Below are 27,029 nucleotides of genomic sequence, written 5' to 3'. Positions count from 1 at the left end.
GTTTGAAACTAATTTAGGTAGTTATCACCTAATGTCTCAGCTATGACTGCATTCTTGATTATCCCCTTGGGTTTATTCTGAATACTAGCAATGCTAGATTAAACTTCCTAAAAATTACTTGTCATCATGTTGCTTCTCTGTTCAAAAATCATCAGTGGCTGTTCTTTGCCTACAGAAAAATATTTAGTCTGATATTCAAAGACCTCTCAAATCTGGCTCACACTATCTAAATAGTTTTACTTCCTGCTCCTTCCTGGCACAGACCTTCTGCTCCAACCTGCTGATTTACTTGTTACTTGTCAGATATCTTTTGTTTTACCCATCAATGTGCCCTTGGTTACACTTCATACCACCCCTTCCACCTATCCAAATTTTGTCTTTCAAGGACCAGGTCTAATCCTCTTCTCTGAAGTCTTCTCTGATCAGAAGTGAGAAGTTGAAGAATTTTGAAACTGTGTAGGGGAAGGAGTGGGGAGAAAAATGAGGGACTTTTTTGAAATAAAATTTTGATGGATTGAAATATGCGCTATATCTTTAAAAATTCAGTTTATTAAGTGTCAGCTGGGTACAAGGCTTTGTGATAGGCACTGGGCATACAAGATGACAAATGACAGGCTTTTTTTCTCAAGGAATTTATAGTTTAGTTAAGAGACTGAAATGTGCACAAATAAAGATAAAAATGAAATGATTAAGTTTTATGGGTGTGGTCAGAGTGGCCTGAGAGATTTAATTGGGAGGGATAACTTACTTACTTAATTAAGGAGGTGGTAGCACCTGTGTGGGGCCTTGTCCTTTGGTAGAGATGGTGAGAATGGAGATTCATCCTTAATAATGAATTTTTACAGCATATATACAGAAGCAAGAGAGGAAAAGATGAGATCAGAAAACAGACAATTGTCCAGTTTGTTGGTGGGTAGAGTGCAGGTGTGGAGACGAATTGTTGAAGACCTTGAGTATCAGAGGAAAGAGTTTATATTTTGTTAATGGGAGGAGTGTTAAGGGGAGAGGTTTTTTTTTTTTTAAATAGGAAACTGATATGATTTGACCAGTGTATAAAGAAGATTACCTTGATAGTGGTGTGAAGGATAGATTGAAAGGGAGAAACTGAAGGTAGGAAAACCAGTTAGGGAACTGTTGTAGTAGTTTAGGCATTTCAGTATAGTAGGCCTAAATGAACGTGGTGAAAATGAAAAGGAGAGAGATTTTGGAACTGAAATCAACAGGCCTTGGCAATTTATTGAATGTAGGAAATGAAGAGAGAGAGAAAAAAGTCAAGAATGATTCCAGTCATTTAGAGCAGGGGTTTTTAATCTGATAAATTTCAGTAGGTCCATGAATTTGGGAAAACAATTACATCTTCACTTTTACTAGCTTCTTACAGAAATTTAGCATTTCATTCAATTATAAATGTAGGCAACAAACATTCTGAGAAGTGGTCCATAGGTTTCACCAAATTGCCAAAGGAGTCCATGACACTAAAGAGTTAAGAACCACTGGTTTAGAGCTTAGTTGACTGGAAAAGTGGTGGTGCCATCAACAGAAATGAGGAAGCCAGGAGGAAAGACAGATTATAGAGAGAAAGCAATTAATTCAGTTGTTGAGTTTGAGCTTTGTATAGATCAGTATGGAGGAGAATGTTTAGCATACAGTTGGAGACGAGGTGCAATTGGAGGAAATAAATATTTGAGAATCATCTGTGTCAAGATAATAGGTAAACCTACAATACTTGCTAAGACTGCCCAGGAAGATAGAATAAAGAGAGAGGGAAGAGAGCTCATGACAGTCTTCGTGGGCATTGAGGGGAGGGGAATAGTATTTTTTTTTTTAAGGCAATTGGGGTTAAGTGGCTTGCCCAGGGTCTCATAGCTAGTAAGTGTCAAGTGTTTGGTCTGAGGCTGGATTTGAACTCAGGTCCTCCTGACTTCAGGGCCAGTGCTCTATCCACTGTACCACCTACCTGCCCCCAGGGGAATGGTATTCTTAAGGAGCAAGAGGAAGAATGAAAATTGAATCTATCAAAGAGAGAGGAGAACCAGGAATAAACTGTGTCGTAAAAGCCAAGGAAGAGAGGGGCTAGTCAACAGTAGTAAATTCTATAGAAGGTCAAGGGAAGGGAAGAACTGAGAACTGTTAGATTTAGCAAGTAGGAGGTCATTTCAAACCTTGGAGAGAGCTTCTCAATGTAGTGGCAGGGATGGATGGAAGCTACTTTGTGGAGGCCAAGGAGTGAGTGAGTAGTGAAGCAGTGGAGGCTTTAAGTAGTGAACTGCTTTCTAGAAGCTTAGTAGTAAAGAGAATGATGGTTGAGAAGTGTGGGCTGCAGGCTCAAAGGAAAGTAGCTTTCTTTTGTTTATTTTTAGTATTGGGAAGATTTCAGTACAGGAGATCGGGAGGAGCCAGTAGAGAAGAAGGGACTGAAGATGATCCAAGGGACGGGGGATGATCAGTGGAGCAGGGCACTTGATTAGATGGAAGGGTAGCACCAAAGACCCAAGCAGCAGAGTCAGGCTTGGCAAGGGGGAGAAACAACTTCATCTCTGGGATCTGAGGGAAGGGGCCAGGCTGTGTGTGGGGTGCTATATCACTTATTTTAGGAACATAAAAATATGTTTATATTGGTTTGCTGAGAAGTTTGTCATATTGGATTTAAGTGTAATTTGTTCTAACAATATTGACAAGTTTATTAATTAAATCTACTTTTAAAAGTTTTTGTAACAAATGGAGCCTACAAGCTGCTGAATTTTAAGGAGTCTAGCATCTCTTAGCTTTTGCCAGTTTCAAGAGAAGTAGGCAAAGGTTTGAGAACAGAAGAAACCGTCAACATGAATAGGAAAGTGAAGAAAGTTGTTCTGTTTTCTGGACTGAGTGGCCTGCGATGCGTCAAGTAGACACAGAAAGCACTCATTTTCAAAAAAGGAGCTGAGGAAAAAAAAAGGGAGAAAAAGAACTCCAGCATGCATTGAATACAACTTCTGCTACGTGGAACGTTGTCTAATCAGTCTCATTTGGAAATTTCGTTTGACATTATTTGCAAATCATGTTTTTTTCTTCATGATAAATTGTAATACGAGAATGCTTTTCCGTGGCAGAGGTTAGTCTCACCATTGTGCTGTGGGGTGGGGGAATGTAGTTTAGTGATGAGCTCATAAGTGATGGCATGCATGGTTTTTGTGACGGGGCCCCCCAGAGCTAATTAACTACTGGCTTTACTTCATTGGCATAAATAGTATAGGTGCTTCTTTTCTTTACAAAATATGGGCTTATCAGAAGTTCAGTTGTACTTACAGAGGTTATGCAGCTAAATAGAGCCTGGTTTCTTGAATTCAGATTACATTTAAACTCTTATATTTCCATAAAGAAGTATACTTCCTTTTAATTCCCTTGTGATTCTCAGAGTCTGGAAGCCAAGAGGAGCCAAGTTCCAGTTTGCTTCCACTTGGGATCTTACTCCTCTGGCTTAAACATTTTGAACAGGTTGGGCAATAAGCCCACCCCCTCCCCAGCGCTCCCCATTTCTAATCTTGAAAAGAACAAACGGGTCCTCTTGTCAGGGTCTCCTCCATTCTCAGTTCTTGGAGGCCTAGTCAAGGTACTGACCTCTAGATCAGAAGTTGGCAAGAGGAAGCACACAAGCCAATCAGGCATTAATTTTTCTGCTTGTATTGAAAGTATTGAAAATTGAAAATCACAATGCTCCCTGAAGTCAGAAATGCTGCTTATTTTTGTATCAAGAATTTTAATGAACTGATATTGTAGATAGTTTTGCATACAAACTGATCCTTTCCTCCTCTGCCCCTCTTCATGCCTCTCTGCTTTACTCCCCCACCCCAGAGTGCATGCTTCCTCCTCCTCTGAGCCTTAGAAAATATAAAATGCTTTTGGCACATTGGTTATTGCCTTGTAATATTAGTTGTATTAGTTGTCTGTGTCAGATTTTGAAACTCTGTGAGGGCAAGGACTTTGTCTTAGCCTTTCTTTTGTGCCCTCTAGCCAGTAGATAACTAATTGTAGTATAACAAACAAACAAAAACACCCAGCTAACTGGAGTGTTTGGGAAAATGAGGTATTATTCCTAATTATATTTATTGGTTAGCTAATAATTAATCAAAAAAATTAAGCTTGCAGTTTTTTCTAAATTGTACAGATGAGCTTTGCTACTTTAATGTGTTAGTAACTGTGACCATAGTGGCTTTGTGTTGTGATTGCAAGTCTTACACCGTTTCAGGATCATACATTGTTATTGTTAGTATTATAAGTGTGGAAGGTAAGCCATGGTCTTTGTGGTGAGGGGTTTACTGGATTGAGAGTAAGGGAAGCTGTTAGCCTGAAGGTTTGAGTAGCACCAGATGCCTTTTGTGGGTGACTGAAGCTTTTCCCAACTGGCAGGGTAAAGGTGATGGCAGCTTAAGCCGCTGTCTCCTCCCTGGGTCTTGTCTGAAAACAAGGGAGGGGATGGCAGTCATCTGGGGGTGACCAGGGAGATCATTTGTAACTGCTCTTTTGGATCCTCCCCTGTAGCCAGTGTTGTGTGATTTTTTGGTTTTAGTTCCTTAATTTAAACTTGTTTTCACATAGTATTCCTTTCTCCTAATAATGAAATGCTACAGAAATTCTGGATCTTGAGAAGAGTTCTGGTCATTTGGATTCTGGTTAACTAAAGATTTTTGTGAAATATGTTTGGATCATTCTTTTGAGACATTGTTGTAAATGGAAATACTTTTTACTTGTGTCACATGGTAGAATAATGTTGCTCTCTCAGTAGACTAGCAAAGTTGACTATTTCAACACTTGTAAAAATCAGTATTTTAAAATCTCAACCTGCCACTTGTCACTATCCTAGTAAAAGATTATTTGGTCACTTCTGTCTAAAAGACTGTATTACCAATTCTAAGGAGAAGATTTTTAGCTTTTATTGAATTGTTTCTTTAACCTAATTTTTTTTAAACCTGACCTAGTTTCATCTAGTTGCTAGGTCTGTATTGAACAGTTTTAGCATTTCATCCATTAATATCTGTGTTAGAAGATACTTTCTCCATATAACATGTATAATCTGGTTGGACTTTGATTCTGCTGAAGAAGGAATTAAAATTATCTGTCCCTGAGAATTTTGTGTAGTATATCATCCAGTGGAGATGTCTTGGGTGTTTGGATTAAATTTCATTGTATACTTATTTCATATCTGATTTTCATAGTTTAATAAAGTCATTATGAAAAATAAAGTAGTCTTTTGTTAGGAGTTAGAGTGTATCCTTATTGTGAAAATGCTTTTTTTCTCATTTTGTTCAGATTAACTTAAAATTTGGCATGAGAAAACCAGAAGCTCGAACGGGAACAGAAACAGATACCTGCACGGCTTGTGCAGGTACCTTGATCCTTGAGTTTGCTGCTCTAAGTCGATTTACAGGAACATCAATATTTGAGGTTTGTTTTTCATGATCTTTGATCTCTTGGGTATTGGGTTTAGCTAACTTTCTGTTTTTGTTATTCTGTTGGATAGCTTTAAGATTCTTGATTTGTGGGCTACTATGTTTAGTTTTAAATATTTTTATTCAATGGAATTTTTATTTAAGTCCTACCATATAGAAGAATGCTGAGGAAAAATGAATGTTGCCAACCAGTAGGATATAGCTGTATTAAAAGTAACAGTAACCTTGTGCTTTGTCGAGAAGGTAGTATTAAGGTTTTATCTTTAAACTTTGATACGTATTCATAGTACTCTCATCTAATAGTTCCTTGACAGCTGGGAATTTCTACATAAATCAGATGTAAAGTATTTGTGCTTTATTCGCTTGATCTCTATGTCCCTTATTTCTCCTCAAAAATTTTAAAAGTACAACAGAAATCTTTCATTTTAAATATTGGTTTGAAAGCCTAATCTGACATGCCCACTAAGAGAATTTGTTTACCCTAAGGGAGGTTTTGTTCCTTGTTACCCAGAAGACTTAATGTTGCAAAAGAGTTGATAGTGGCTACAGTCACTTACCCTTTTTAATTGCTTAAGCAGGTAAGAGGTAACAGAAGTGACCTGGAGAGGTCTAATCTTCAAATATAGAGAGACACTTTGGCACTGTGGGAGGAGTACTGGGTTTCAAATGAGACTGGAGATCTAGATTCAAATTCAGGTCCTGATTTTGTGATCCTGGTCCCATGACTTTCATCTTCTAAGCCTCAGTTTTCTCATGTGTAAGATGGGGTTAATACTTACACGGTTTACCTTTAAAATATTGTATAAATGTGAGTTGTTACGTGTTTTGTTAGGATTTTGTCTATAACACCTGCTACCAAGCAACATTAAGGCAGCATATATTTTCCAAATGGAAGTAAGAAGCAAATTGACATTTTAAAAGTTCAGAAACATGATTTAATTATGAAATGTGTCCTGGGGGCTATAGGGCTTGCTTGGTGTATAAAATGTTACATGAAATTAATTATTTAGTTTCCAGTGTATGTAAAAGCAAGAAAAAGTCTAGAAATTTCCAAACAAAAACCTAGAATTCTTCTATTAATTTAGTGTTGACTAGATTATCTGCCATTGGGATAAACAGGATCCAGGATGCCCATCATTTGGCATTTCAAAAACTCTTTCACCTGTCTGATAACCTCACTTGGTTATCCACCTAAGAAATTATGCTTTTCCATAAAATAGCATCTATAAAAAGTTATTTGCTTTGTATTTGAGTAGGGGAAATTATTTTAAGAGGCATATTTAGTTATGCTAATAATGAATAGTAATAGTTATTTCGTAGTGTTTTTCATCTTTGTAGTGCCTTTTATTTACAAGGAGAAAGACTTGAGAGGCAGAGAACTAAGTGGATTACAGCATCCAGCCCTTACTAGTCATATGACCACAGGAAAATCACTTTTAAACTCTCCCAGCCTGTTTCTTAATTGCTAAAATGGAGATATTAATGCTTGGAGTGCCTATCTCAAAGGGTTATTGTGAGATTCATAGGATAGAGAACAGATAAAGTGCTTCATAAACCTTAGAGCTATTATTTTTTGTTCAGTCTTTTTTTTCAGTTGTGTTTGACTTTTTGTGACCCCATTTGGGATTTTCTTGGCAAAAATACTGGAATGGTTTGACATTTCCTTCTCTAGCTCATTTTACAGATGAGGAAACTAAGGTAAACAGGGTTAAGCGACTGGCCTGGGGTCACACAGGTCATAAGATTCTGAGTCCAGATTTGAACTCAGAAAGATGAATTTTCCTGATTCCAGGCCTGGTATTCTATCAATTGCATCACCTAGCTGCCACTTAAAGCTAACAATAAATATATATGCCTACACTTAAAACAAACTTTTCCTATTTTGTTGTTTATGAACCCGAGAATAAATAATGTTAATTGTTTAAGATTATACATTAATTTAGAAGTCCAGATTTTCAGAACTGTCAGCCACTGCCATCTCTCTCTAATCACTAAAAGCTACGTTACTGTCCATTTATTCCTATTTAATTGGCTAGGGTAATGAATCTAACTTTTGAAGAGAATTCATTGTTTTTAAGAAAAATATCACTATGTGACTTTCTAGATTGCTAAATTATAGTTTTCATATATGTATCATTTCATTTTCAGGAATATGCACGGAAAGCCCTTGACTTTCTTTGGGAAAAAAGACAACGTAGCAGTAATTTAGTGGGAGTAACTATTAATATTCATACCGGAGACTGGGTGCGCAAAGGTATGTGAGTTTCAGGTTTTTTTCATCATGATTTCATCATTTCCTCAGAATGTTGTAGGAAATGATGGAATCAATCTTTTCTTTTTCAGCCTTTTGGGCTTTAGCTGTGGATTTGTTTTTTTTTTCCCCCCCCCAAACTGTCTGGCCATCTCTAGAACCATGTAAAATACCTTTGCAAAATCACAAGATAGCTGGAGCTTCATTCAAGTATTGTAACTGGTCTCCATATCCCAATTCACCTCATGTAGTAAAGTACACTCAGTCTTGGTAATTTAGCAATTCTGTTTAATGTCCGAGCTTACTGACTACTATTTTTACTTGTGGCATCTGCATAACATTTTGTGGCCAAGTGTACTCTAAGGATACACAAAGTATGAGATAGATCCCTGCTTTCAGGAGACTTAAAATCTGATTGGAGTGACAAGCCAGCCAAGTGAATGTTATGAACAGTTGTGTTACTTGGAGTTCAGATGAAGGGAGTTATTAGAGAAGGCTGGGGTGTTTCAGAGCTAGAGCTTGATGTAAAGGCAGTTTGGTCTCAAGGGGAAACGACATGCTTTACTTAATATAAGCTCATGCAAAAGGTCATTGTTTAGGTAATGGGGCTGCAGCAGAAGACTTGTGCATATGGTGCTATAGGAACAGTGCAATTAACAAATCTTTTGGGTGAAAAAACTCCTTTGAATCAAATTAAAAGGGGCTGGTGAGGGGAGTTTGTGTCTCCTAAGCTTCGGGTTGATGAGAGTGGTAGGAGCTGCCTCAAACACCCCTCAAAGGGAGCTGGCTCTGCACCTGGCCTGGTTAGCTGCAGGTGACCCCCGGCAGTGGCTGCAGGGCCCACCCCAGATAGGGGCAGGGAAAGGGCAGGTCCCGTGGGAAGGGGAGGGTGTCCCTGTTCTGGGAGCTGTTGGTGCGCCTGTTGCTCTTATTGCCACTGCAGGAGAGAGTTTCTGACCAACTCATGGAAATAGAGGGAAGGTGGGAAAAGGTAGAAAGAATGCTTCTTTCAGACCTTGTTTGAATCTCCATTTTCTTTATATATCTTATTTGTGATCAGTGAGTTGTATTACCGAGAGTAACAGTGATAATCCTGGTAAACAAAGAACAGACTGATGAACAAGATCAGGATGAATTTAGAGGAATTAGCAGATGACTACAGAAGCAAAGGCCGTGTAACATAAAAATGCATGACTTTTAAAATGGCACAAAGGCGCCCTCTAGTGGTGCTTTGGTTTAGTGTCCCACTAAGAATTTAGCCCTTTTTTCTTACATCATGGAAACTCAGTAAATAGAAGTCTTCCATCTCTCACTTTTGAAGTGTTACCAGAGAAACACTATTCATTCATCACAATTTTTTTTCTCCTACAGAATCACAAATTACCTCTAAAGACATTTTGCTTGTATGTGTGCTATTATTTTTATTTATGTGCTTAACAATGCCCTTTTCTTTGTTCACATAACAGTCTCCTCATTTGCCCTATGTAAAGTATTGAAGTAAACCTCATTTGCATTTTGCATAATTTCTGACAATTGTTTTTAATAGGCTTATTTGCATTCTTTTTTTATAGACAGTGGAGTTGGAGCAGGAATTGATTCATACTATGAATATTTATTAAAAGCCTATGTCTTGCTTGGGGATGACAGTTTTCTGGAAAGATTTAACACAGTAAGTTTTTTCACCTTTCATATTTGTGTTATTTTTGGATTTAATTTAAAGTAAATCAGTTGTCAGTTCTTGACAGAATTTTATTTATGTAGTCATGAAATTTTGGCAGATAATTGATTTGTTCACATAAGTGTGACACAAGCAGCTCTCATTTATCCTTGGTGATGTTAGGAAACACGTATTCCAGAAAATTCATTTTAGCCATTTGCTTTAGTCTCTTTTTAGTTTAGATCTTTTATCAGAATTGCTAATAGAGAATGGATAGATCTGAATCTTACTATTTTTCTCTCCTTTTGATTATAGGAAGGGAATATGTTGAGATGAATGCTATTTTTCACCTTAACTCTTTAACCTTGTTCTCCTAACCATTATTTTTCACTCTAGCTCTTGGAGTTTTGGGCTAGTTTTGCTTCATGTTGCCACATAGGGGCAAATGTTGTCACTTGTTCCCAGTATTTCTCAAAATTTTTTGGTGCATTGTACACTTTTATAGCAGGTTGTAAAGTTGATTTAAAGTATTTTGAATCTCTTCAGAGTTTCTAATAGCAAACTAGCTAGGTAGCTAATCTTTTTTTACAAGTAAATATATTTTCCTGAATTAAAAATATTTTCTTTAAAATCTCAATTTTCCTTCCAATCCAAGTGATCCTGATGTTAATGAACAACAACTAAACTTACTGAACTTAGGTGTTTTTTGGAGATACAGTTATATTTACAGAGGCACTGTGTCAATGTAAGGAACTTCTACCTACATTCCACTCCATCCATGACCTGATAGATAAGTAGCTGCCTGTGGCACCTGGATGTTGGGTGATTTGCTTAGGATCACACAGCTAAGAGGTGTCAGAGGCAGGGCACGTCTTCCTACCTTCTCCACTTTCCTGACTTTGCCCAATATTTTGTCTACCCTGTCGCACTGTTTTTCATTAAGCAGGCTCAGTGACCCTAAAAATATTTTCTTTCTTAACCTTACTAAAAAAAAGAGACTGAATAACAAAGAAAGTTGGAGGGAAAGGAAAAGAGAACCAGGTTCCACAGAAAGAGCAGGAAGAAGTTGAAATATTAACATGAACAGTGAACCCCAGACTCTTGGCAGGCAGAGAACCAGCGCCAGAGGGACTGAAGAGAACTAAAGCAAGCGTGTAGTATAGAGACCAGTAGAGTAATTGATTGATCAAAAGCAGGAGTTCTTAACTTAACCTCCATTTGTGTCAGCCTGATAAAACCTAGAGACCCCCTTCTCAGAATCTTGTGAAACACTAAAATAAACATACTTAGGATTACAAAGCAAACCAATTGTATTGAAATGTAGTTTCCAGAATTTTTTTTAAGTTAATGGACCCCAGATTAAGAACCAGATATACAAGTACTTCATTAGATTTTGAGGGCATCTCTCTATCAGTGACACAGAAATTTATGTTCATGTTATTGAAACCTCTGTCATCAACAAAAGGTTAATTTATGTTTTGCATACTCAGTTTGAGAAGATGTAGAAGGATATACTTTAATTTAATTTGGAATGATTTCCATCAAAATGGTTAAAATGAACTTTCAGCGCTGAAGTTGAGTCAATTTTATAGATTTTTCTCATTTAGGATATCAAGTCATGCTTTTTATTCCAACATAGTCTTGTTTGTAGGATCTTAAATTTGGGGGAGAGCATAACTTAGAGACCATCTAGTTCAACTCCCTCATTTTACAGATAATGAAAATGGTGTCCAAAGAGTACTAACCCTAGGTTATGTAGTAGCAAACTTTGGTGGCAGGTTTTGCCCCTAGGCCCTCAGATTCCAGAGCTCATTTTTTTTCCCTGTTGCCTCTCTGTTAATCTGACCTCCTGAGGTCCATTGAGCTTAAGTTGTCTGGAATAGCTCATTTGAATGTTTATTCCTTCTCTTGTGCTGATTTCATGAAATGTGTATTGATTTTTTTTTTTTAGCACTATGATGCCATAATGAGGTACATTAGCCAGCCCCCTCTTCTGCTTGATGTGCACATCCACAAACCAATGCTAAATGCTCGAACTTGGATGGATTCTTTGCTTGCCTTCTTTCCAGGTCTGCAGGTAAAGAGAAATTGAGTATTTAAAAGTAGCATTAAATCATACCATTAAAGTGAAATAAATATTATTCATATTAATTTATAATCTCTAAAAACAAAAAAAATCACTGAAAATGGTTTCATTCTCATTTTCTAATGCAACAAATTACTGTGGTCAAAAGCCAGGTGCCAGCTACGTTACTCCTGTGTTGCATTAAGTGTGGACGATGATAATAGCTTGTCTTTGAATATATGGATGAATAAATGAATGAATGAAAAAGCACTTATTAAGCACTTGCTACTGCAGTATACTGTGCTACTAATAAATAAGCCTTGGGAACACCAATAGAAGAACCAGGATGGTCCTGTTTTCAAGGAGCTCAGACTCTAGTAGGTAGAGAAAACACACAGAGGGAGTTCCAACTGCAAATCAGATGGAAAAGTCTGTTGGTTCTTGGGGTGCAGCAGCAAAGCAGAGTGTAGTTCATGTTCTTTCGAGCCCTTTCATTTCATAAAATCATATCAGTTTCTGATATTGAACCATTTAGTGGAGCCAAGGACTTTGTTGTTGGGAACTTTCTTTGCCAGGTGTTTGGTAGTTGTGGCTGCTGAGGAGACAAGTGCTGAAGACTTGGCCTGGAATGCTACCAGTAAGAATGAAGAAGAAATGGGGGGCAGATAGGAGAGATTTTCAAGAAAGAATAGATAGCATTTGATTACTGTATTTGGGAGTGAAGCAGAGTTTTTATGTAGATATATTGTTTTCCATTACAACCTACCTGTCTCCTGTAGGGAGTGAACTCACGGGCCTGGTGTTAATGACATCATACTTGAAAGCAGCCTGACTCCTTTTAGACTACAAGACTTCTAGATGGATACGTCCTTTAGCTAGTTACTGATCTCTGCTGGTATCTTTCAAATTGGAACAGATCATCAGTGCATGAGTTGTGTGGTCTGGTGTCTTCTGTGACAGGGTCACCAGCAGCTGTGCCTGGACCAAAGTGAAATGATAAACAGGGGCGAATAGGTTTAGGAGCTGCCTTTAAAAAGGCTTCACCAAGAAAGGTCATTATTCACATTTTTAAAAATTGAGCAAATTCATTTGTGTGGTTCTGCATGATATTGATCACAGATGATTTAGGTAGCAAAATGTGTATATTAGGTTAATTTTTATTTTATGACTCTAGGTTTTGAAAGGAGACATTAGACCTGCTATTGAAACTCATGAAATGTTATATCAGGTGATAAAAAAGCACAATTTTCTTCCAGAGGTAAGTAAGAAAATCACAGGGATCACAATCAACTATTCATTTCCAAAAGAAAAAAGTAGTGTTTTGTGGAAGATGTAGATACTGTAGTGTAATTTTTTTTCTATTTAAGTTTGTATTTTTTATTTTTTTCACAATCACAAATATGCATTATTGATGGATTCCACTGAATGAGAGAAGCCATTGGTTTTTCATATATATATATGTGTATATATATATATATATATATATTTCATGTATATATTTTGTCAGTCTTCTCAGACAGCTAAGTTTGTTTCTGTAAAATCTTGGTTTAGATTTGATTTTCAAAAACAAGATATATGTGATAACTGTCCTACTAATTAAAATGCTACCACTAAACTAATTTTTAGCATCAGCTTTTAGCTTCCTGGTAAAAGGTAGAAATCAGGTTTTCAAAAATGTATATAAGTTGTCATGAAACTAATTTATTAGGTGCTTGGGAGGAATTCTTTGAAACACTTAAGTGGTTCATTTACTATGTGTGGGAAAGTTTAGGGTTTTTTTTTTTTAATCCTTAAGAGTATAAAACTTTCATCACCTCTGGTTTTTTTGAGCGATATTCCTATCATTTCCTCTGCTTTTATATGGAACAGATTTTTTAAGTAACTTTTTCTTTGAATTTCATGTAAATCTGTGGAAATATAACCCTTGAAAAAGAGCTTTATGACAATCATTAAAGATGACAAGTTTTTATTTTTTTTTCTGGTTGTAAATTGCCCTTTTTAAAAAAATAATTAAATTTTGTCGATGCTTTGTTTTTACATTACTTTAATTTCCTTTTATATGCCTCTCAATTCCTCTTCCAGAGTGTGTATTCTTTTCTTTTATCAATCCGTTCCTGCCCCCCACCCTCCATTAAGTGTTTTTAAAAAAAGTTGGGTGGATTGTCCGACAAAACAAATTCCTACATTGGCCATGTTTGAAAAATGTGTCTCATTACATTTTAAATTCATCACCTCTCTGACATGAGGTGAGTGCTGTGTTTCATCTTATTTCTTCAGGACTCATTGAGTTCTTAAAGTCTCTTGAAGTTTATGTAAATTGGTCTTCTACAACAGGCGTTTATTAAGTGCCTGTTATGTGCCAGTCACTCTGCTGAGTGCAGAGGATACAAAGGAAAAGGAAAAAAACAAAATTGTTGCTCTCAGGGAGCTCACAGTCTAATGGGAGAGACAACATAGTTGTACAAACAGGATAGTTGGAGATAATCTCAGAGGCAAGGCACTAAGATTAAGAAGGACTGGGAAGGACTTTTTGTAGAAGGTGAGACTTTAGCTGAGATTTGAAGGATGCTAGGAGGTAGAGATGAGGAAGAGAATTCTAGGTATGGGCGAGAGCCAGTGAAAATGCCCAGAGTCAGGAGATGGAGTGTCTTGTGGGGAAATAGTGAGGAAATCCTTTTCACTCTGCATCATTTCATAGAGGCCTTCATGGTGTCCTCTGAAACTGTCCCTTTCATAAATTCTTGTGGCGTAATAATATTACCTTCATATAGCATAATTCATTTAGCTGTTTCCCAATAGGAATATCTCTTTAGTTTGCAGTTTCTAGCTATTACCAAAATTGCTGCTATAAATATTTTTGTACATGTATAAATCCTTGTCCTTTTTTATTTCTTTGAGGTATAGGCCCAGTAGAAGGTAACATAGTTGAACAGTATGTATAGATTAATAGTACAAATTAGTTTGGGCATAGTTCTGATCTGCTTCCCAGAATGGCTCTGCCAATTCATAGCTCCACCAACAGTGCACTCATGGACCTGTTTTCCTACAGCCCATCTGATGTTTGTCATTTTTCTCTATTGTCATCTTTATCACTCTAATCCATGTGAAGTGGAACCTCAAAATTGCTTTAATTTACAGTTTTCCAATTAGTGATTTAGAGCATTTTTTTGTATGGTTGTTGATTGGATTTTTTTTCTTTTGAAAATTTCCTGTTCATATCTTTGACCATTTATCTTATTCTTATAAATTTGAATCAGTTAAGATCAAGTTTTTTTTTAAAGGAAATGTTTATTTTCTCTTAATACATAATGTATTTGTTTTTAGCTGAGTGTTGTATATCATCTATAGTATTGTCAGCTGTTCCAAAACTGTTAGCTTATTTTTATTGTGGATTTTTACATCTAAATTTTTACATCTAAATCTGGTATGTATTTTTCAATTTTGTTTAGGCTTTTACTACAGATTTCAGAGTACACTGGGCTCAGCATCCCTTAAGGCCAGAATTTGCAGAAAGTACCTACTTCTTATATAAAGTAAGATAATTTTCTTTCTTTTCCCTCCATGTCTTCATTTCCTCTTATATAATTTGTCATTTGAAAAGGATGGTTGAATTTTCAAAATGCTTATTGAATATCTCATTGGTTAAATGTGTTGTCGTAGTTGACATCATCTGTTCTGTACATACTTCCATGCTATAAAGTGTAACAATTTTGTGCTTATTTAAAAAATGTTTATAAGAACTTTACGTGTTTAACTGGACTCATAAATTGTTTTTAGAAATAGAATCTACGTAATAGGTTTTGTGGCATATTTTATACATAATATGTGTGTACATGTATTTTTTTCTTTTTAATAGGCCACAGGGGATCCTTACTACCTCGAAGTAGGGAAAACGCTTATTGAAAATTTAAATAAATACGCTAGAGTGCCTTGTGGGTTTGCTGCCATGAAGGATGTTCGTACTGGAAGTCATGAGGATAGGTAAAATGTTCCTAGGATTCCCTTTTGCTCAAGTTAATGTTTACACAACTTAAAAAACTTGCATTAATGTTCAAATAAATTTACCAGATTGACAAAGTTTGCCTGAGGAAATAAGCCCTAATTTATGTGCCAACTTAATTTATTCTTGCTGACTTTCTGTAGACCAGCTCTGTACTATTTGAAATAATTTAATAATGTTTAAATCTTACAATATGAGTATCAGAAACGAGTGTGTTCTATTCTTTTAGCATTTAGAAACAAAATAGTGTTTAGAAATCTGAATTTAGGTAGTTTTTCAAAGTAATGAGTTTATTGCAGGATAAACAGCTTTACGTTTAAACACCTTATTCCTTGCTACAGGCGGCAGTGTTTGGTCTCCCTTTTGTTTTGTTAGTTAGCCAAAAAAAAAAAATTACTGACAAGTTTTGTGTTATCATCTACGTTTATACCATTTTAACAACAAAAAAGCGTTAAGTGGTAATTATATATTGTAATGATAGGTAACATGTAGTGCTGTGAGATTTGCCAAGTGTTTTATCTCAAAATTTCTGTGAGGTAGAAAGTATGAATATTATTATCCTGAATTGGGATAAGTTGAAAAACTGAGACCCAGAGAGGGTAAATGAGTTGCCAGAGTGGAGTCAAAGCTTAAATTCAGGATATTTACTTCTACAGTAGTGCTACATATATGAAAATGCACTTGAGTTGCAGGATCAAAAAGCCAGAACACAACTGAAAATCCAGAAGTTAGCACACAAAAAAGCCACCAAGCAGCCAAATAAAGGTCACAAAATGTATATGCATCCCTCAAAGGAGAAGCTTTCACTGAAGCTGTTTTAGGCACAGATCTATAAACTCAGGGATCTTATTTTGCAGTGTAAAGGAGACAAGATGTTTTGTGGAATAGCTTATTACCCTAGGAAATTTTATGGCAACTTTGTCCCAGTGGTGTGATTTTTGACCAATCCACGTTTTCTTTTAACATTTGAAATAAGATTTGAACATGTTGGTATTTGTGTATATATGTGAGTTGTTATTTGCAGAGGAATAATCCAGTGAGGAAGTCCGCAGAGGTCAGAGTATCTATCTCTGTTTTATGATGAGTAAACTAAGACTGAAGATAAAGTGACTAACCAGTAGTTGTTACCTGGTCCAGTGACAAACATCTTAAACTCTTTAGCAGGACTAGGAGAAGCAGTCCTATTCCTCTTTTCTCATCTTTGTTGCACTGTGATTCATTCTGATTTTTTGTCTCAAAACAAAACTAGAGCTAAGAAGGTGGTGATGCCATGCTGGGATCATTAAACTTTTCAAGAATCCCTTTGGAAATTTAAAATTGTGTTATGTATGGATAAAAAGTGACTTTATATTGGCTACTAAGATATTTGGAGGTTTTTAAATTTTATTTTTTATATTTTTAGAATGGACTCTTTCTTCTTGGCTGAAATGTTTAAATATCTTTACCTACTGTTTGCTGATAAAGAAGATATTATTTTTGATATAGAAGATTACATTTTTACAACAGAAGCTCATCTATTACCTCTTTGGCTCTCTACTACAAATCAAACAGTCTCTAAGAAAAACACAGTGAGTTACTTTCTGAATTAAATATTTTATTGTCATTTATACTTGTAGCCAAAAAGAAAAATCTGCCAAAGGGGTTATTTAATTTGACTGTAGCATTTTCTTTTCTCACTTAGATATATAGTCTGTGTGTACTTGAGTTTCTGTGAAAGTTTTATTTATTTATTTTATTTTTTATTTATTATTTTATTTATTTTATTGTTTTGCAATACTTTTTTGAGAGTGTTGTCTTTCTTGGGCAGTTTTATTTACCTAGATCATGATATGTTAAAGGAGTGATTAATTTCTTTTCTGAACATGTATTTTTCTTACAGACTACAGAATATACAGAACTGGATGACAGTAACTTTGACTGGACATGTCCAAATACTCAGATTCTCTTCCCAAATGATCCCATGTATGCCCAGAGCATTCGTGAACCCTTGAAAAATGTGGTGGATAAAAGCTGTCCTAGAGGTGTTATCAGAGTGTAAGATGGATAGTTTTTCATTTGAATAGTTAAAGGAGCTGCTCATGTCTAGTAGGGGACCTAGGGAAAGTGCTAGAATGATAATGGTTTGGTGGGAAATATACAGTTGTGTAGTTAAAACTGGTAACTTCATTTCTGTTTCTAATATAAAAATTTTATTTATTGTAGGCATATATGGAATGCTACATCAGGGTTTGTTTTTTTTTGTCAGTGCTATCATTTTTTAAATGAAAAATTAATAGCTGAGTTGTTAATATGTGACTGTACTTTCGATAACTGTTTTATACAAGATAGTTTTGTCAAATCTATTCGCCAATTCATTCAAGAATTTTCAAAGTTTATTGATTTTTTTTAGGAACTGAGAGAGATTCAGAGTTCAGTAAGGCAAGGCCTCTGCTTTCAAGGAGTTCACAATTTTGAAGTGAAATGTACAGTAGTTATAATTCAAAGTAGGACTGGATAAATGCATATTGACCTTAAACATTCTAATTTAGAAAAAAAAATTCCTTTCTAATACAATTGTTGAGTGCTGAGGATGATAAAGTCATCTTTTTATGTCCATTCCTGTCAGTTTTAATCCTGAGAATACTAATTACTTATTAAAAGGAAAAGAAAACCCAAATCCCCTAAACAAAAACCCTGAGCAACTAATTCGATCCTTTCCAGCAGTCATACTCATAATCTTTGACAAAACAACTCAGGCATATAAATAATCTTGTAACAAGAATGTGTTCACTTTAAAGGTTCTGCTACATATTAAAGGTCTAAAATATACTTGGGAATTTAGCTATTGATACATAATATCTGTCTCTCACTATTTTTAATATGTAATTATAATACTGGTTTATTTTTATTCTTAGCAGAGAAGAGAGTTTTGGCAGTGGACCTAAACCTCCACTGAGAGCCAGAGATTTCATGGCCAGTAACCCTGAGCATTTGGAGATCTTAAAAAAGATGGGAGTTAGTTTGATTCATCTCAAAGATGGAAGAGTGCAGTTGGTCCAGCATGCAATTCAAGTAAGACTCTTCTATGTTAATTAGAGATAACTTTTTTCAGTACCTTTTTTTGTATCTTATTAGCATTAAATAAAATAATTAAACTGTTTGATATCCTGAAAGTTTCAATTTGGCATTTGAATTGTGGAATTTTATATAATGGATTAGAATCTTGGTTTAGCTTCTTCATTTGAAAGTTAAGGAAAATGAGGCCCAGAGTTATGTGGACTTTTTGTATGTGTTGTATTTTTCATTTTTAACATTTTTTTCTTCATTTTATTCAGTATACAAAATATAACTAAATTGTGGCATCTTCAGAAATATTAAATTCGTTGTGAATTTTTCTGTTTACCTGTTAAGTACTGCATCCATTTTGTAACATTAGTCTCACCAATTCAAGTATTTTTAGTAACATGTTGCCAAAATGACTTTAACAGTAAGCTATATATTTTATATTGTATATGTTGTACACCAACAACATCTGCACTTAGGAACTTTTTTTTTAAGTGAGCCACTGAATTATTTACATTATTAATATGTTTAGTTTGAGTAAACTACACATTTGTATAATTTTTTTTGGTGAGTGTCAGCCTTGGGAAAGAAGAATTATGTGTGGGTTCATTCTTAGAGAGATGCAGTCACAGAATCTGTGTTGGAAGGTAGTTTAGGGGCCATTTAATCCAACTTGGACCTGAACAGTATATTCCTTTTCCTCTACACCATCCCTGACAAGTGATCATTCAGCGTTTGTTTGAAGACCTAGAGAGGAGGAACTTTCTATCTCCCTTCTTCCTCGTGGCAGGCCATTTTTCTTCAGATAGCCTTAATGTTAGGAAATTTTTATTTCACATCTAAATTTCCATTTATGGCTCATAGTTCTTCCTAATAGGATAATCAGTATAGTAGTAGACAAAAGAAGGCAGAAAATGAAAATCAGTATGTTCAGTCCCTAATAAAGAATGATTCAGAAGTGAATTCTGTGTCCTTTTGGGCAGTTGGTGGCCACTGTCAAGTAGCCAGACTGATAAACTTTAGAAAATATAATGTAATATGTAACATATAATAATATAATTTTTTATTCTTAATACTAGGGAGATTATACATATGTTTGAAGTATGTGGAAAGAAGTATAGAGTTAAGTATCAAAGACTAGTAGACTCAACAGTACCAAAACAATGAAAATGTTTTGTAGAACATGTAAAGTCATTTAATTTCCCGTGTAAAGCTATTTCATTTTCATTTTAGGCTGCAAGTTCACTTGATGCTGAAGATGGTTTGCGATTCATGCAAGAGATGATTGAGTTGTCTAGTCAGCAACAGAAAGAACAACAGTTACCACCTCGAGCTGTTCAAATAGTTTCCCACCCATTTTTTGGCAGGGTAGTATTGACTGCTGGGCCAGCACAGTTTGGGATGGACTTGTCTAAACACAAATCAGGGGTACGTGTATACCGTATGTTATCTTCTTGAGTATCCAATGCTTTTGGATTGTTCAGATACCATCCAAGTTGTCTTTTCTCTAAAAATATAGTTTTGATTTATCACAAAATACTAAATGTTCACAAGCCCAAATTTGTGCATACCATACTAAAAAAATTTAAATTTGAGCATGCTAAACTTAAAAAAAATTTTTATCACCAGAGTAATTTTTGTCACTAATTACCTAAAAATTTAATTTTTTGCATCTCCTGGCTGGAAACCCTTCTGTTTCAGGCTTTTGCTGCTCTTTTGGATGACATATATAGAATATAATTCCTTTTTTGGGGGGGGGGTCTTTGACCTCCACAAAAGAGGGTTGAAGTGTGCCTGGTATTCATTCTAAGGAAGAAATGCCTAGCTTTGGTAGGATTTTGGTGTTTTAGTTAATCTTCTATAAAATTATAGCAATATTCAGGAAGTTTGATACAATTATGATTGTCTAAAGGTTTATTGTTTTGTTTTTTAAAGAAACTTTTTTGATTGTATATATATTATTATCAATTAATCGACAAATATTCTTAGGGGTCATATAATATAATCTCCTACCATGGTTCTGAAACAGTCATCTGTTCTTCATGAGCACTTGTACTAATATGAAACTCGCTATATAACAAGTCTTCCCATTTCTTTTTGAACAGCTTTAATTCATTCATTCATTCATTCAGCAGGTATTTCAAGTGCCTACCCTGCGCAATGCCTACTTTTTTTACAGTCAGTGAAGGGATAAAGAAATAAGACATGATAAATTTACTTTAGGTGACTTGAGATGTACTAGATGTGTTAATTGTTAATTTCTCTTTGTATTGGACCATAATCCTGGCTCAGTAGGCATTAATCTCAATGCTGCCACTGGTTTTAGTACTGGAGTTATGCACGGAGCAAATATGAACTTTTTCACATGTGATAGCTTTAAAATATGCAGAAATAGCTATTATGTTCTTTCCTCCATATCTCCTAAACTGCCCCAGGACTTCTTTTCTTTATGCTAACTCTGCCTTTAATTTCTTCAGTCATTACCCATGACATGGTTTGAAGTTCCTTCACTATTCTGGATATCCTCTTCTGTATGTGTTCTGGTTTTTCAGTATTCTTAAAATATGGCATCTGTAATAAAAACGTAAGACTCCAGATGTGGTCTCACTGGAAAGAATGGAGTCAGACTAACAGGGCTAATGTAGCCATTTAGTGACCTTCTAGATACCCACCTTATAACATTAAATTAATCTCACCAACGAAAACACCCTTCTACCTGTGAAGTTCAAGATTATATTTGCTTTTTTAGCAGGTATATCATATTAGACTTATATTGAGCGTACTGTTAACTATAAATCCAAGGTCTTTTTTCACATAAAGCGCTCTTAAGCCACATTGTACCCTTTCAGTGCAGTTACTTTTTTGAACTTAAGTTCAGGACTTAAAGACAATCATTTCAGCCTGTCAAAATCTTTTTTTATGAAGGGTTTTCATATCTTTTTATATATTTATATATTATATATTTTTCAAAATCTTTTAGGTCTGAAGGTTAAGAAATAAATCACACAATCTGTTCAAGTAGTGAGTTCACTACTGTTGTAGGTAATAGGATCCTAGGTTTAGAGCTGGAGGTCATTTTATTCAATCACCTCTTTTGAAAGGTGAGGGAAATTGAAGCCCAGGGAGGTTAAGTAATTTGCCTAAACTCATACAGGTAGCAAAAGCCTGCTCTGGGATTTGAAATAAGGTCCTTTGTCTCCAAATCCTGTACCCTTTCTTCTGTACCATATTGCCTCTCAGATATTTAAACAGAGGTTTGAAGACTATTTGTCAAAGTTGTTATATGCTTTGCATAGTTGAGAGCATCCTGGGCTTAGAGTTGAAAAGACCTGGATTCAGATCCCACTTCTGACACTTACTAGCAATGTGATGCTGAGCAAGTTCCTTAATGTCTATACTTCCTCAAGTAACTCTAATAAATAAATTGCTTGAGGGATATAGAGATTGAGTAACTGGGTCATGATTTCATACCTCCTAGTGAGTGAGTTGTATTTGAACCCAAAATATCTTGACTCTCAGCCCTATACGCTATCCACTATACCAGTAATCTGCCTCGGTGGAAGGAGTTCCTATTTTGCACATCACATTGAAGGAGAAATCATATATCCTTGGCATAGTCATTGGAATATGCCTAGAACTAAGCCATATATGGCTTGTTACTTAATAGATGTAACACAGAAGTTAGTTAGTAGATGTCGAATGAACTGATTCCACAGAATGGACTTCTGCATTAGGGAGGAAGTAGACTGTATGACATGTCATGTCTCTACTAATACTTGGAAGAATTTGGGGGCAAGGTTGGAGAGGGGAGTGAAAATCAGTAAGAGTCATACTGAAGTTAAAGATAAATGGATTTGTTGACAAGAAGTCTAGTGCTCTATAAAGGCTAGCTATTAAAAAAAACTTCAAGGGGCAGCTAGGTGGTGCAGTAGATAGAGTACTGGCCCTAGATTCAGGAAGACCTGAGTTCAAATGTGGCCTCAGACACATAGCACTTACTAGCTGTGTGACCCTGGGCAAGTCACTTAACCCCCATTGCCCAACAACAAAAAAAAGAAAAAAAAAGTTAAAAAAAAACTTCACAGGATTATGTTTTGTCTTTTGAATTCATAGTGAATCCGTAGTATAAAATCATCTTAAATTTCTATAGGCTAATATAGGTAATAGAATACCATTTGACTTTCATCTATATTATCTGTATATTTGAGGCAGTGCATTCAGTAGGTTTTAGGGAAAACTATGAAAGATAATATCATGGAAAGAGCACCGAAGGGCCAGGTTTTAGTTTTAACTGGGCTAATCAGTAGCTATCTATCAGTTCTTTAGATTTTTCTTCTGGAAAATAAGGAATTGAATTAGATGAACTCTTAAGATTCAATTTGATGAATTCCTAAGAGTGTAACTCTAATATTCTGTGATTTTATAAGATATTTAAAAAATTATTTCTAGTTGAGCTAGAATTTCACTTTAGTTTTCTTAAAAACTATTTGGGAATTTGGGGAATTGAGTTGGAAATTTCTTAAAACCCATCCTCTCTTGAACATACTGATGTGTTTTTGGTAGAATATATGTTTGTAAATTTTGCCAAACGGATATTAGTTTATGAAATCTCACATTAAACTTACATTAATCTGACGTCTCCTTTTCTATAACTTCTGCTTAAGTTCTGTTCACTGGAGAAACAAAGAACAAATTTCTTTTTTCCTTATGCTAGCCTTCAAGTATTTCAAGACGAGTTATCATGTCTCACAGTAGTTTCATCTTCAACGCTAAGTATCCTAAATTGTGTTAAGTATTCTTCCTCATGACATGCTTTTAAAGTCCTTGTCATCCTGGTTGTCTTCTTCTGGATAAACTACTTTGTCAGGATCCTATTTGAAATCAGAATTAATTAAAGCCAACAGATATTTATTGAACACCTAAGACTGTGCAAAGTGATGTATTAGTTGCTGAATTGATGGTAGTTTTTCAGCAGTGAACTTACCAATACAATCATGGGAATAAGTACCCTGAAAACAAGCAGATATTTTCTAATTGGGTCTTGTGACATAATGTAATCCGAAAATTAGCTTAAAATGTGCAAATATGATATTGTGTATGCAAATGAAATGAGTTCTTGTTAAATCCTGCTTTTCTTGAAATCTTAAGTATTGTATTTAATGGTTAATCTTGAGTAATTTGGAGAATCAGAATTATGTGTCCTAACCATATTTTTAATCATTCATTATATATTTCGAATAGACAAGAGGATTTGTTGCAAGCAGTAAACCATACAATGGCTGTTCAGAGATTACTAACCCTGAAGTAGTGATGGGGAAAATTGCTTTGATGCAAAGAGGCCAGTGTATGTTTGCTGAAAAGGCTCGGAACATCCAAAAAGCTGGAGCAATTGGTGGCATTGTTATCGGTAAGCAGTTTTCCCTCTTGTTACTTGGCCAGATAGTCAAGCATGTAATTTTAAAGACTTCAAAAAAAAAATTTCTTAGGGACCTTAACAAAATTTCCTGCCTGTAAATTGAACTTACCCTTTTTTTATAAGTTGCTTTGCCAGTGGGATTGCTCTTGGTAGTTGCTATAAGCAGGTATCTCAGCTGTACCTTTAATAAGGAGGCAGTGAATACTGAGGGAAGTGTACATCTTTGGACATTTCAGCAATAGGATACCTTCAACATTCTTAAGCACTGTAATAGGTGGAAAGAAGGTTATGTAGCACATTGATTTCAATGAGTCCATTCAAAATTTATTTTGTTAGCTACCATAGCTCTAGATCAGAGAAGGTTTTCTATAGGAAGTGGCCTTTGAGCTGAGCCTTGAAGAAATCTAAGAAGTCTAAGAGGTGGAGATGAAGAGGGAGTGTATTTCAGGCCTGAAGGACAGCCCTCCCAAAGGTATGGAGGAGGGCAGGGGGATGCTGCACTCTGGGCACAGCAAAAAAGCCACTTGAACTGGAACGTAGAATGCGTGGTAGTGTGAATTAGGCCTGTAGATGTAGACTTTGTAAGACTCTTGTAGAGACTTAGAGGAGGGAGCTACTAAAGTTCTGTGAACAGGAAGAAAGCAGTTTTCAGCTGAGCGGTTGGTTGCAAGTTTTCTGAAAAAGGGAAGAGAGATATAGAACAAAAGTTTGGGGGGGATAGTAGGGTCAAGTGAAGTGTTTTTAAGGATGGAGGAAATCGAGGAATGTTCCTAGGCAAGATCCTAGACATTAAGAAGAGATTGGATAGTTGAAGGGTGGAAAAATGATGGAACAGGCTTCTGTAAGAGGTGAGAGAGGTGGGATCATGTGTACAAGGGAAGAGTTGTCTTTGGCAAGGACAGAAACGACCTTTTCATTCCAGGCTGTGGCAGAGGAGTGGGAAGACAGGATGAGGTAGATGGATTTTGAAATCTAAGCTAGGGAGGAGAGGGAGGGAAGGCCACAGAGCTTGTTATCTCAGTGTGTGCAGAGAGGGAGGGGAAAGGGGTGGTAGGAGGGAAGGAGGAGACACAAGCAGCTGTTTGGGGGAATGTGAGACAGCGAGTCACAGAACAACAAAAATATTGCCATGCGGCATTGGGAGCCCTGGCATATTAGATAACCTCAATTTGTATTGGATCTGGTTAGCTCAATTGGGTGACTTCTTTGAGCAGCTGGCAGGAGCACATGAATCCATTCTAAAGCAAATCCGAGAAGTGATGATTGAGCCTTTGCTTGCTGCCCTTCTGATCCTGCCACCCAACTTGTTAACTGCCCTTTCCAGTCACCTGCAAATTTGACAAGCATACCATCTATACATTTATCCAAATTATTGATGAAAAATCTTCATAGCACGGGATCCAAGAAAAATCTGGAGGGACTCCACCAAAGGCTTCCTTGTAGGTTGAGAGTGGATGATAATTGACTACTCTTTGATTTGGGCCCTTCTGCCACTTCCAAATATACCTGCCTGTGCCTCTAGCTTTCTGTCCTGTTTGCAAGAACAACAGGAAATATTCAGTCATGTGGTTTGCTAAATTTGACATAAACTCCATCTCTGTCTGATATGTCCCCTGATCTCCCAGCTCCAATGACCCTGTTAGGAAAGGAATTAGCCCCCCATGACCTATTTCAGATAAAACTGGTGGTTCCTGGGATCACGGTGGCCTTTTTATTGTAGGAGACAGTCAGGTTTGCTGTTGTCCTTCAGAGAGCCCTTTCGGTGGTTCAGCAGTCACAGCCCTCAATTCTTCATGAGCTGATTTTTATTAGAGTATTTGCTTTCTTGCCATTAATATTGCCATTCTTGTATATCCTCAACTTAAATAAAACTGCATAAAGCACAGAATATTTAAGTCCCATTTCTTTACTTAAAAAAATTCGTAGTCAGGATAAACAGACATTTTTTCAGAATAGAATTTGAGGACTTCATTTCATGTGGAAAAAATGAATTAGTTTGCTAAGTAGTCCCTAGAAATTTCATGCAGTAACTTGTTCCACCTTCTTTCTTCATAGTCATAGACTCTGAGAACAAGAAAAGCTCTTAAGATCTTCTAGTGCAACCTCTTCACTTTGAAGATGAGGGAGGCCCAAAGAACTTAACTGACTTCAAGGGCATACAAATAAAGTGGCTGAGCTGGCTTTCAAACATGGGTTCTTGACTCCTAGTCTGATGCTGTTTTCTGATGCTTTTTTCTGTTGTTTATTCCCCATTGAGATAATTTTTATCAGGTTTTTTTTTTTCATCATTTTCATCAGAAGGTCGTTTTTACACATTCAGTGTAAATGAAATTGCTTAATTGTGACTAAAATATCAAACATTTATACCAGTGTTTCTTTTAAAGAATTACTTTTACTACCTAGAAAAACTTTAAAACTTAATAAATGTAAAGTTTTCCTTATTATTGTTAAGCATAGCACTTGTCAATGCTAAAACACTTAAATTTCATCAGTTCTTTTATTTCAGACCTGTTCTGGAGAATACTATACTAGTTGCTACAGGGAATTAGAGAAGAAATGAAAACTGTTCTTGTATAGTATTTCTGTTATTCAAGGGTGTTGGAACATGAGGAAAATAATATGTAAATGACTTTGAAGGACAACTACTAGAAATGTGAAGATCAGTCATTGAATTTTTCCATCTTTTTCCCCCTCTAAAATGGTGATCAATCTGTCAGTCTTTTGGTCTTTGGGTAGAGGGGAGCAAATTCATTTTATTCCATCCTTTATCAAAGTGGAAACTAGAAAAATAAATCGAAAATCAGTGAACCTTGGAGCCCTTTCAGACACTTTTAAGCCAGCAGTTTATGATGTCTTATGACATAACAGCTCAATTCAGGTGTGTATACAAGACAAAAGGACAAAGTCATGGTGGGTATACATGCTTATGGAAAAGTGTTTTCAAGTTTGCTGTATTTATCATTGGGTAGATGACAATGAGGGGAGCAGTAGCGATACTGCTCCTCTTTTCCAGATGGCTGGTGATGGAAAGAATACAGATGACATTACAATCCCCATGCTGTTCTTATTCAACAAAGAAGGAAATATTATATTGGATGCAATCAAGGAACATGAGGAGGTAGAAGTGCTTCTCTCTGATAAAGCAAAAGATCGAGGTAAGGGCAGAATCATT

At 35.9% G+C, this 27,029-nt stretch overlaps 1 protein-coding gene across 2 annotated transcripts in view; it reads left to right on the top strand.

Moving 5' to 3' along the window:
- EDEM3 (ER degradation enhancing alpha-mannosidase like protein 3) overlaps window positions 1-27,029 on the top strand; it is a 62,124-nt gene that overhangs the window by 27,293 nt on the left and 7,802 nt on the right. For both annotated transcript variants that reach the window (XM_027868447.1, XM_027868448.1), the window contains 13 exons: window positions 5,287-5,421; window positions 7,575-7,680; window positions 9,249-9,346; window positions 11,286-11,411; window positions 12,574-12,657; window positions 14,849-14,932; window positions 15,256-15,380; window positions 16,802-16,967; window positions 17,279-17,433; window positions 18,294-18,450; window positions 19,675-19,869; window positions 23,683-23,848; window positions 26,827-27,012. In XM_027868447.1, the coding sequence (XP_027724248.1) occupies window positions 5,287-5,421; window positions 7,575-7,680; window positions 9,249-9,346; window positions 11,286-11,411; window positions 12,574-12,657; window positions 14,849-14,932; window positions 15,256-15,380; window positions 16,802-16,967; window positions 17,279-17,433; window positions 18,294-18,450; window positions 19,675-19,869; window positions 23,683-23,848; window positions 26,827-27,012 (1,783 nt within the window). The remainder of the gene's footprint in view (window positions 1-5,286; window positions 5,422-7,574; window positions 7,681-9,248; window positions 9,347-11,285; window positions 11,412-12,573; window positions 12,658-14,848; window positions 14,933-15,255; window positions 15,381-16,801; window positions 16,968-17,278; window positions 17,434-18,293; window positions 18,451-19,674; window positions 19,870-23,682; window positions 23,849-26,826; window positions 27,013-27,029) is intronic.

Source organism: Vombatus ursinus, unplaced genomic scaffold (genome assembly GCF_900497805.2).
Source record: "Vombatus ursinus unplaced genomic scaffold, bare-nosed wombat genome assembly UNPS02014789.1, whole genome shotgun sequence".
In the NCBI taxonomy this organism is placed as follows: Eukaryota; Metazoa; Chordata; class Mammalia; order Diprotodontia; family Vombatidae; genus Vombatus; species Vombatus ursinus.
Note: the sequence above shows the minus strand (reverse complement) of the source record. Positions and strands in the feature narration are given on the sequence as shown.